A 12046-nucleotide genomic window follows, 5' to 3' on the forward strand; every position below is an offset into this window, starting at 1 on the left:
GGTAATTGCATTGGAATAAGGAATTCAGAACAGAATCGAAAATTACACCGGAACGGGAAAAGTATTTAAACCGTCACATCACTAACGTACATCACTAACGTATGTGTGCATAATTTAAATTCTTTTAAATTCATAAAAAAAAAAACAGTTTAATAGCCCAACAGTTATCACATTACTCGAGCTCGAAATGTTCTTAAATGTTCGAGATTACTTGTAAAACCATCTTTATTCATACAATTGTTTCCGCCCATTTCAAAACACACATTTTTTAAAATAATTAATTCAAGATGTTATGAAAAAAAAACTCCTCTCTGAATTTACTAAATTATTTTATATACTAACTGCTTATCCGGCGTTGCCCAGGAGAAAAACTTATCTCTTTCTATTCCTCCTCTATTGGTCTCTCCATCAGTTTCTTTTTTCTCTCTACCGTTCTCTCTCTCCTGTCTCCCCTCTCTCCCACCCCACCGTCTTTTTCTCCTTTGCTTAACTCATTTTCTTTGGAAATACACACATAGATAGACATAAACACAGACAACCCATCGTCATATTTCCAATTGGAATGAGCCAACATACGGATATTAATTCCTTGATAAAATAATCAAATTTACTTCATTTTAGTTAATGCATAAAAGGGCTGGAAAACAGACCCCTCCCCCTCCTAGACGAAATCTGTGCTAATTTTGGGTCAAAGAATAAATAATTATTTTCTTAGATATTATTCATCTAGGGCAACGCTGATGTGTCAACTTTCTGGGTCTTTGTTATGGAGTCTTTTTACTTTTAACCGGAAATAGACACACAAGCAACCCCCCTTTTTATAATAGATGTATAATAAACTTTATTAATACTAATATTCATCATATTCCAGGTAGGATATGCTGCAGTGGCTGCCTTGTGTATCCAACACAAATAGAAGGTGAGGTAAGTATATATAAAAGTTCATTTCATCAGTAAATCCTCCGTTCTGTTGAGTATATCGAATATAACTCTGTGTTTGTATTGCTAGTGCAAGAGAGTCACCACCTATATAGAGCTGAAAGCCACTCGAGTATATGGAGTTAATGAGTGTAAGGTGGTTAGTATGACTACAGTGCAACGATCGGTAGTGGAAGAAATTGGGTAGAATTTGATTATTTAAAAGAATGGCTCAACAAAAAATTGTTTATATTGGACTTGAACGTAATCATGTTGCATTCATCTGGAACGCAGACCGCGATACAGAGTATCACAGTTTAAAAAAAGAAGCTTTGCTTATGGAATTTATGTTTTCAGATTTGGGCACAGATAGACGGTAATGAAAATTACTGACAGTGGTTGTAGCTGGACGAGTGTTTGTTGTGAATGTTTTGCAGAAAAGAGTATAGATTGAGTCTCAGTCAAGTACTTACCATGAACATAACGATAGAGCAGAGATAGACTCTCATCATCTCTTCTGTGAGAAGGAGTTTGTAAGGAGGAGAAAAGTACATCACGTACTAGATTTTGAACGCTGTCTTATATCGTTTTCTGCTGATTCGATGCGACCATTCTCTAATCTACTCCCTAGCCACACTCTTTAAACAAATTATAAACTATTACTTTTCCTAAAATATAATACGCATCAAGTGCGCTTGAAACCAAATCACAACGTAATATTAGGAAAATAAACAAATATTTTACTTGTTTGAAATGTATAACAAATATATTTCGGAGGTAGACTCCATCTTCAGTGTGTTGTTTTGTTTCTTTTTTCTTTTACTTCTTCCTTGCCATGTGGTAAATTTGGAAAAAGAAGTCTGTATAGAGCCGCGCGTTGTATCTGGCGGTTGTATTTTGAAATGTTCGAACGGTGCGCAGGTAACGCGAGAATAACGTCAAGGATGTGAGTTCAATAGAAACGTTGTTTTAATTTGAATAAAATAAAATACACATCAAGTGCGTATTTTATTTTATTCAAATTAAAACTAATTATTTTATTCAAATTAAAACAACGTCTCTATTGAACTCTCATTCTAAATATTGCTTTTCATGTTTAATGCTCTCGGTAAAATCTGGAGTCGAATTTTCGCCAATTTTCGTTTCAATTAAGGAAAATAACGATCAACTCTGTCAGAAAAGCAGAATTCCCTCTTGATTGCAGGAATTTTTATTTTCACTTTCGTTCCAATCCAATTACCCTACGATTTATTTTTTTGTCAAGGGTGCTCCATCTTTGTCACAGACTATTTGACCAAGATGGGCATCAAGACAGTTCCTTACCCTCATTATACTGTAGACCTTGCCCCATTTAATCTGTGATTATTCCCTAAGCTCAATGAAAACCTTAGAGGCAAACGTTATGAGACAATTGAGGAGATGAAAGAGGGTGTGACAAGGGTTATTGACACGCTCCATGGTGCCTTGCAGAAGTTGTTGGAACAGTACAACAAGTGCATTGCAGCGGGAGGGGATTACTTTGAAGGGGACTACAGTTTCATATGTGTCGATGATGCCTCCGTTCAGTCTTAAAAGACAAAGGATACCCCCTGTGTGGGGTAGCTTCGTGTGTAGTTGTATAGCAAGGGTTGCGCAATCCCCAAGCACACTTCTCCTTATTCGGCATTGCTAGCATCCAGTGGCAAAATCAAGTCCAGGACGACTGGAAACAATTCCGAGATAAGCGGAGATAACATAGAGCACCTGGAAGTTCCAAATGGTCACACGTCTGGTACTGGTCAGAATCATCGTTGCTTAACCTCGGTGATCAGACGGGAACCGGTATGTCAACGTCATTATGCCGTTCATGCGTGTTCTGTCAATACAAGTGGCCACCATACAAAAAAAAAAAGTCTGGAAACTTATATAATATCTTTGCTCTCTCAGCGAGGAGCTAGCATCTCAGGTTAATACAATCAATATATAAAGAGAAAAACCATTAAGTTATCTATGAAGGAGTTATTTTTACAATGAAAGTATCAGAAAAAACTGATTTTAATGATTTAATAAAAATTATATAATTTAATAAAAATCATATAACATTATTCGGTTTTTAAATTTTCTAATTAAGCTCATAGAAGTTTTTAAAGTTTTTAAAGGCGTGATCAAATTGCTCTATTCAAAATGTTGTGTAGTAAAAAAAAAAACGAAAAACAAACATTGCAAGTTATTATTAGAGCTACGACAAGAGAATATACTTATCATTGTTTTGACTCTCGGGTATATATTCTACACAGTTAATCAATCGAGAACCACATCACTCTATCTAAAAACATATAAGAAATTGATTTATACTCGAGAGTCAAAACAGTGAAAATAATATTCTCTTGTCATAGCCCTAGTTATTACACTACCGAGCATTACCGAGTAGGGACAGTTAGTCTTTAATACCAGAATGCATAAGTAGTTCCTATTTACTATGCCTTCCCACGTTACAGAGTTAGACACCAGTTTGTTTTTTAAGGTAGAGAAAAGGAACAAAAATTAAAAATTGTCTCAGTTGTGAAGTATTTCTCCTCTGCTGAGAGAGAACAAGAAATTAAAGTGCAAGTAGTTGTTCAGTGTATAATGACTTTAATATTGTCAAGGTTATATATTATGTATACTTGTGCCTTCCAATGATTAGTTTGTATGAGAGTGTATATCCGTGTGTATATGCGCATCGTGTGTCAGGTCATGTCATATGTTACTGGTACCATGTAACCCAGTACTACCTGCCTCATGGTCGGGTCACCGGCGACTAAACTGGTTCCCCCACCAGACTTGTTTGGTGAGGAGGGCGGCTAGTCTCCCTGGAGGATTAAAAACAAGACCTTCCAAAGGGCGAATGAACTCTTTTTCTGGGTCAACGGCCAACTAGCACCGTGTATATTTGTGTGTGTGTATATGTGTATTGGGGTGGAGAGGGCTCCCGTAAGCCGTGGTGAAGGCAACCTTTCTAGGAGAAGCAAATCTCTGATTTAAAAAAAACATAAAGCGGGAGACCAGTACCCGCATTAAGCTGGTCTGCAGTTTAATTTCTTGCTGGCTATCTTGCTCTTGCTTGTTGCTGGATCTCAACATTTTGAACCGAGAGAGAGAGACTTAGTTGTCGTACAAAGCTAAGACTCTGTAACATCATCTTTGTATAGATACTTCCTCAGGCATTTGGGCTCATGAATTTTAAATGTCTGAGGGAGTGGCACTCGTCTGACAAGACGTTGCAATCATCATGTGCGCATCACAATCATCTATATGACGTGTGTGTGTATGCGTGCGCTCGTCTATGACCGTCTGGCGTTGTGGTCGTCTAATCTTGAGTTCTCCTAAGATCCCACGTCATCTTAAGTAACCTCTACATCAAACGACGTCATAGTCTAGAGGTGAGACCTATTTTTGAATTATTGTTTGTGTTCTGGCATTCTTTTCTATTAAAACATTTTAATACAATACTTTTATCTGAAAATAGTTATTTCGCTATGATAACATTTTTTTCTGACATTCTATTTTTACAAATAATAATAACTATTGCAATAACCGTTGACTAGCACATCTTTCGGCATTGGTCGGTCAATATTTAACAGTGATATCTCTGTTTGTTTTTGTTGGTTTTTTTTTTCATTGTAATATTAATCGGTTTTCTAAATTTTCTAATTAAAATGATTTTTGTTTATTTATTTGTTTTGTTTTTTACTTATTTTCAGATCCAACTTCATGAATTTTGGCATGTTTAAGACTGGTCTGAAAATAAAAATCAGCGACCACGTGTGTGAGAGGAAAAAGCAGTTGGAAAACACAAAGGAAAAAAAACAGGATATCGAAGTGTCGACTTTCTTTTTATCTAACTAAAAAAAAATGTCTTTTTCAATGACATATGTTTTGTGGGTATTTGGTAAGTTTGCGGTCGAGTTGGATAGAACCCGTGAGCGATTGATTAGAAGTGTACTGAAATTGGCTAATTGAACGTTGATTTGACGAACCTTGAAAAAAAAATCAACAGGATTTTTCTTTCCATCTATTTACCTACCTCAAATAATTTCCTTGCCTTTCTGGACAGCCCCAAGCCGTGCCAGCTTCGGAAATAGTTGGTCGTGCGTCATTTCTCTCGCAAAGATTTGGTGAACCGATTGTATATGGCTATAGGCTATTTTGCGAGGGTGTTGTGGGGCAAGATAGAACCAATGCCCGATTGATTTGAATCAATATGAAGAATATTAGATATTCTTATCGATCAAGATTAGCAACGCGTCGATAGAGAAATCAAACGAATATTAGAGAAGTTGTTCTTTTATTCTTTATTCTCTTTGTGGCTGGAAAATTAGAAATCCTTAGTAAAAATAGCAAGTAACTTCATTATTTGCTCTCGAATTTGATTTACTCGCTAACAGTAATTTGTAGCGATGTTTGCGCGTATATCTAACTGGATAAATGTGGACGTTAATTGATAAGCACGACAAAGTAAGATTGTTAGGGAATAACGACATGTCAACCGGTTTTTAGATTATTAAATGTCGCAAAACATGTATATCAGTTATTATCCATTGTAACAGAACATTTCAATCTCCACATTTTTTTTCGTCGACAAAATTGATGGTCGTCAACCTGAAGTAATTGGTGAAGCCTTGTTGTAAATATGGCTGCAGTGATGATGTGGCAGTCATAAATATATTGATCTTTATTTCTCTATGAATTGAATAATTGGAGGAATCCAAAAGAACAACAGAAAACTCCCTTATTTTCTCTGGTATTTATTTACTTCTTACGGTAATTTTCAAACAGTACATCAATATAAACTGCATTTTACCCTTTGCACATTCGTAAGGTTAAGTAGGAATCAAAACCCACTCTCTAGCCGTATACATTTTATTCGTATTTTTATGTTTACTTTTTCAATCTTTGCTAATTATTTTTAATCTAATGATTTTATTTATATTTTTCAGTTCGGTGCGGTCTTGTGGACGTTTGCAGTCAAACAAGTTGTCCTAAAGGTAAATAAAATATGAAATATTAAAAACTGAACCACGAAAAAAATACTCTTAATGCTTTAGAAAATTAACGTAATCTTCCTCTTAATTCTTTCTTTAATATATAAGAATAGGAGGAGAAAATTAGTTACATGTAATGTTAAAAACTAGATGTTGGTGTTATTTATATTATAAGATTTAATAAAATAAAAATAAAAAGGCGCCGCAGCTTTAAAAGTTTCATCCTTATTTATTAAAGAGTTTCATTCTTGGCAGTTTTTAAAGGTTAAAGACTAATTTCTTAATAACTGTTATGTTTGACGTTCATCTTGGTCGCCAACTGTTATGTTTGCAGGTTGAACCAAATAACGTATAATGCAATACAAATGAAGGCTCAACAAAACAAAGGTAGATCAATAAGAAGTGTATTAGAAAAAGTATATTTACATAATGGTTGTCAGGTAAGAGAGTCTTGGCTGGAGAACATATCTGCTCTCGGCTCGGCCTTCGGTGGCTTCTGGTTAACACACACGCAGACTAACCGGGTCTTGCTATTTATGTGTAATATTATCCACATATGTAAATTAGTGGGTGCCACCACAATAATAACCTTACCATAGCATTTACTATTTAATTAAGAAAAGGAAAAAGTTGGCGAACTTCTTTTTTAATATTTGCATCTAATGAAAATATCGTGGGTTCGTTGGTTTTCTATTAATAGTCGCGTAAAAACTACATTTTGTATGATTAACTTTGTTACATTAAAACAAATTCGGCGCAGCTTTCTTTTTTTAAACGTTTTGATTTTAAAAAATATCGCGTCCTAAATTAGAAGATGAAAAAAAATGAACAAATCTTTTAGTAAATGAGAGTTGTCTCCCTCTGCGCAGTGACAAATTGTAAAACAGTGCCGGAACTTTATTACATTATAAATTCAATAAGGGTTAAATAAACCTAGACAAAGTTCGTGGGAGAGAACTTCAGTAGAGTGCTCGCTTATAAAGAAAATATCAAAATAAGAGCATAACATATATTTATATTTGTGTCACAGAAAGTCAGAAAAAGTATCGTCGGATTCAAATTCAAAATCAAGGGAGAGCAATGTCTGCTCTCCCATGTCGGGCTCTCTTTAGTCTTTGTTTATATCGGTTTCATAGAAAATTAAGGTATCTAGAAAACGGTGATATTAAACCTGACATAAGTAATATTAAGTGATATCGGACACGAAGGAGATAGAAGCGATTTTAGTAGAAGCTAGCATCCCCAATGATGCTGAGTTAAAACGAAGCTGAGAGGGAAAAGATAACGAAATACTTAGGTCTTATGCATAGCATGAAAAGAAATTGGAATCTTAGGAAGATCACCATCATTTGAGTAATTGTAAGAGAAACCGAACCCGTGAAAAAGAATTTAAAAAAAAAACTACCTGACAAATATACTCCGTGAACTAAATGGAAGAGAGGTATAAACAATTGCACTTAAAGGGACAGTAAGATCTTGAAAAGAACTCGCGTTTGGAATGTATGAGATCACGCGTGAATTTCGGGCACCCGATAGGATGCCTCATTCCTAGCTAAAACAATATAAGAAAATAGAGAAAAAAAAGAGAAAGAGAGAACAGATTGAATAAATACATTTTACAAATATTCTTTTATCTTTTTATTTTGCAGTTAAGTATATACCTTAACTGCAACCAATGTGTTTCTTATCTTCAAGTAAATCCAGACATACAAGGTAAATATATTTTTTTTTCATTTGATAATTTGAAAATGCACATTCCGTCATCAATATCAGCGAGGAAGCACTTTTGCTGTTGCAACTTTTTATTATTCCGTTATTCCTTTTGTACGAGGGGTGTTCCAAAAGTAATACCTCCTATTCTTTTTTATTCCGCTCGAATAGATCACATGAGATTGCAAATTGCATTGTTATGTTGATTGAACTTCTGCATTCATAACCTGAAAGTTTCATCTCTCCATTGCTGTTATTAACGGTCTGATGATTGTCTTAATATTATAACTCCTGTCTTCGTAGGTCTTCAACTTTTAGAGTAAAAAAATAAGAGGCTTTATTTTTGGGACAACGCCATCGTTCATCAGTAGCAAAAATGCATGGAGAATGGTGGTGACTATATGGAAAAATAAATCTGGAGTAGAAATAGTCGCTTGTTTTAATGATACCACTCCCGTCTTCGAAGTTCTTCAACTTTTTGAGTAAAGAAAATAGGATGTTTTATTTTTGGGACGACCTCATTACGCCAATATTGTATTCCTTTAATATGCTAATTAAAAAGATTAACTTATCACGATTCAGAGAATTGAATAATATCCATCAAATTAGAAAAAAAAAATTATCGTTTTTCACAAATATCAAAACATTAGTAGGGAGACCCAACGTTACCCGGGATTAAATGTCGATCAACGAATGTTTCACACTCCCGTATTTTTATTGTCATCAAAATCGGTGAAATCGTCAGTTTTCAATCAAATTGATTGACTGCTCTAGTTCGAGACCTATTGCGGTGCACTGGAAGAAAGCTTTCCCGCAGTGACTTAGTCTACAACACATTGTTGTCTACATTGCACTGTAGAGAACTTATTATTGATTTTATAAAAGTATTTGTTATTTACAGGGTGGAACGATACAATTGTCACCCTAAATAAAACAACATTACAACTTTATTTTAAAACTTTTATTAAAAAAATCAATTCAGGTAACTTGATTATGGAGTAGAGCTGACATCTATTCAATGTAGCCGCTGTCAGCATCAATCACCGCTTCGATAAGCGTCCGGAACTTGAACCGTGCCTTTTCCACAAGCGCCAGTGGGACCTCGGTTAATACTCGATGGATGGCGGCGATTAGGCTGGCTTTGGTGCTGTGAGAGGTCATGATGGTGATGTTCTCGGAGTATGACCAAAGGAAGTAGTCTAACGGGTTTAGGTCGGAAGAGGAGAGGCCCAGTGAGAAAAGGGTACAAAGTCGTAACATTCCTTCTGAAGTCAAGTCTGGGTCTCCTTGGACTTGTGACCCGGCGCCGAGTCCTACTACCACACCCAATTGGTCTGTCAATAGTTACATGATTGCATTAGGACATCTCAACACTCTTCAGCACACCCAGATACACTTTTGTGTTGACTTTCAAGCCGACTTCGAACATGTCTGGTAGCATGATGTGGCCCTCACTTGAAACCACACCAAAGACCATAACTGTGACCGGAAACGTCGTTGAGTTGTTCCGTCAAGCGTTGAAACGTCCGAATTTGCATTTTGACGGTGTTGACAATGGTCCTGTTGTCATAATTTGGATCGGTACAGAGCATAAGCTCATTGAACATTGTGTCACTGACAGACATAATAGAAAGCTCCAATCGATCTTTGTCTTTGCACATAGCTGGCCAACTAGTATGCAACAGCAAAAAAAAAAAAAAGGAAAAAAAGAAAACCAAAACGGTTTTCATCAAATAGAAATGGAGTCATGTCATCTTTTCTAGGGTGAAAACATTCATTCCAAACGCGTCCTGTCATATCAAAGAACCTACTATTATTTTATATGTCGGGCCTTTCTACCTGTGCGGTTATAATGGCTTGAATTTAAATTTAAAATAAAAAGTCAAGTACCATGGTTCTATTGTGCTTTTAAACAGAAAAATTAATTTCGAACGCGCTTATGTCATATAAAAGAACCTACTCTTGATTTCATATGTCAGGCCTTTCTACTTGTGTAGTAATAACATTTCTCAAACGCACTTGTGATGTTAGGCTGTGTAAAGTGTAAACTTTGGTTAAAATCGCATGTTCCTTGTTTCAATGGAGTTTTTCGATTTTAGAAAACATTCCAATATAAAATCTATCGAAGAACACTGCCAGATAAATGAAGTACATTTGTGTGAAATTTCATAAAAATCGATCCAGCCGTTTCAAAGTTCATGGGTAACAAACTCACACACAGATACAAAGTTCCTTTTATATAAATTGAAGACAAATTGTCAATCCAAGTCCTGATATCATCGCAGTTCTTTCTCTGAATAATTGTTCATTGCCTCTGCCCCCACCATCATTTTATTTCTTCTTTTAAAACGGACGGTTTCCACGCATGCGATATACCGGAAGGTACATAAACACGAACGCTGAACATGTACCTTTGACGTCTTGTAAATAGTCACTGCACATACATTGCGTTGTAGTTGCCTTGAGGCCAGTGAGTGAAAATTTATACCGTCCGCTTCCCAGTCTTATAATAATAACAGTGACAATGTGTCGAATAAAGGTGGCCGTTATACTTCTTCCTCGCCTACTTATTAACCCCACACACTCATTAGTCCTTTGTTTCCCAAAATCTGATAAAACTTGTGATTATTGGAAGTTTAAATTATTACTTGTAGCAATGTTAACAAGGGGAGATAACTATTGCTTATTATTTTTGTCTGTACTAAGAATTTAGCTTTTTATACGATTCAATCCTTTGTATCTCGTCTTCCAAAACGGGTCGATATTCACGCGTGCGATTTACTGAAAACTACAAAAGCTCTGTAAAAAAAAAAGTGAGCATGCAATCTTTACGTCTTACAAATGGCTGTTTGACAATTAAGGCATTGCGAGCGATTTGGACCCGTAGGAGTAGGAGGAGGAGGAGGAGGAGGAGGAGGAGGAAGAGGAGGAGGAGGAGGAGGAGGAGTTATTTTACGCTGGAATATCTCAGCAGGATGGCGGTCACTTCCACTCTTCTTATCTTTCAGCACAGTAAACTCATTAGTTTTACAATTATTCTGACAAAAAGTTATGACTAATACTTTTTTACATAAGTCAAAAAGTAGTGATTGCAGGGGGAAATAACTCTTGCTTATCATTTTTATATGGCTTCAGTTTTTATATATGATTTAATACCTAAATATCTTTTTAAAATATAATTTCAGATGAAATCCTACCAAGAAAAAAAAAACGACGAGATTAAGGACAGAAGAAAACACATACAAAATTAATATATTTAAAAACACATTTCAAGTTGAGCGGATTCTACGTTAAGGAACTTTAGGAGTAAACACGACGGCAATCCATTTCACGTGGTCCATGGCTATGAACTATTAGCTAATTATTAACTAATTATTAACTATTATGAATTATTCTGTTTGCAGAATACGACGTCTCGTATCAATATGTCGTAACTGTTTGCAGAATACGCGCCCTTGGAACATCTTTAATTATATATTCGAGCGATGATTCTTCGGTGGATATAAACGATTAAAAGTGACTACATGAAAAATAATCCCAATTGATTTGGACTATTTTCATGGCGACATCTTTAAAGTATGTTCCGTAAATAGCGAATTATTAAGTGATTCATGCAAACTTGGAATAAATTTGAATTATTAAACTTTATTAAAAGTAATATGGCACATACTTACGTTGAGATAATAATTAAAAAAACAAAATTTTGGGTCGAGAAATATTTTTGATATACTCTACTTAGTAAAGTTTATTTCTTCTTAAGTGTATTCACTGTTAAATATTATTTTAAATAAACGCATGCAAACTTGATTCTGTACGTGTTGTTTTTTCTTTTTTGCACTTTGTTTATTTTGTTTGTTTCTTTTGCCATCAACAATTAGTAACAGCTAATAACTCGTTTTGAAGACGTCAAAGTAAAATAAATTAATAAATAAATAAGAACTCATCTGAGTTTTCATTAATATTTCCTGTGTAGAAGGAATGTGAGATGCACCTGCTTTGCAGTGTGAACAAATTACTCATAGTAATATCTTCAAGATGAGCAGCAGCTTCTTCCTGGCAATCATTTTAAGTATCAATCCATCCGGGTTCCCGATGCGGATGGACAATTTGCAAATCTTTAAGATAATTTTCTAACAACTTTCCCTGAACGGAATATGGTTTCCTTTCTGCGGGATCAGCACCTAATGTGCTGACGGTAATACCACACAGGATCAATGAATCTATTGACGGTAACCTCGTTTCTAGAACAATAGCTCTTGACATATCTAAGATATTTGATAGTGTTTGGCACAAGGATCTACGTCACCAGATTTTCAGCAACGGAATAGCTGCAAACGTCCTCTCAACTATCAAACGCATTTTCTCATAAAGGTTTATTAAAGGACGTCATTGATAGGCAGAAATCCGAAGCTCAC

At 35.4% G+C, this 12046-nt stretch overlaps 1 protein-coding gene and 1 long non-coding RNA gene across 2 annotated transcripts in view; both read left to right on the top strand.

Annotated features, from left to right (window-relative positions):
- Window positions 1-4670, top strand: part of LOC145245616 (uncharacterized) — a 125553-nt gene extending 120883 nt beyond the window's left edge. The window contains exons 17-18 of the mRNA XM_080107184.1: window positions 872-924; window positions 4641-4670. Coding sequence (XP_079963310.1) covers window positions 872-924; window positions 4641-4670 — 83 coding nt within the window. The remainder of the gene's footprint in view (window positions 1-871; window positions 925-4640) is intronic.
- A 1191-nt stretch (window positions 4671-5861) lies between these two features.
- On the top strand, window positions 5862-11438 carry LOC145245702 (uncharacterized). The gene is made up of 3 exons (XR_013863015.1): window positions 5862-5924; window positions 7571-7634; window positions 10817-11438. It is a non-coding gene; the product is annotated as an uncharacterized LOC145245702 (long non-coding RNA).
- The last annotated feature ends 608 nt before the right edge of the window (window positions 11439-12046 follow it).

Source organism: Euprymna scolopes, chromosome 23 (genome assembly GCF_053919585.1).
Source record: "Euprymna scolopes isolate OS-2025 chromosome 23, ASM5391958v1, whole genome shotgun sequence".
NCBI lineage: Eukaryota > Metazoa > Mollusca > Cephalopoda > Sepiida > Sepiolidae > Euprymna > Euprymna scolopes.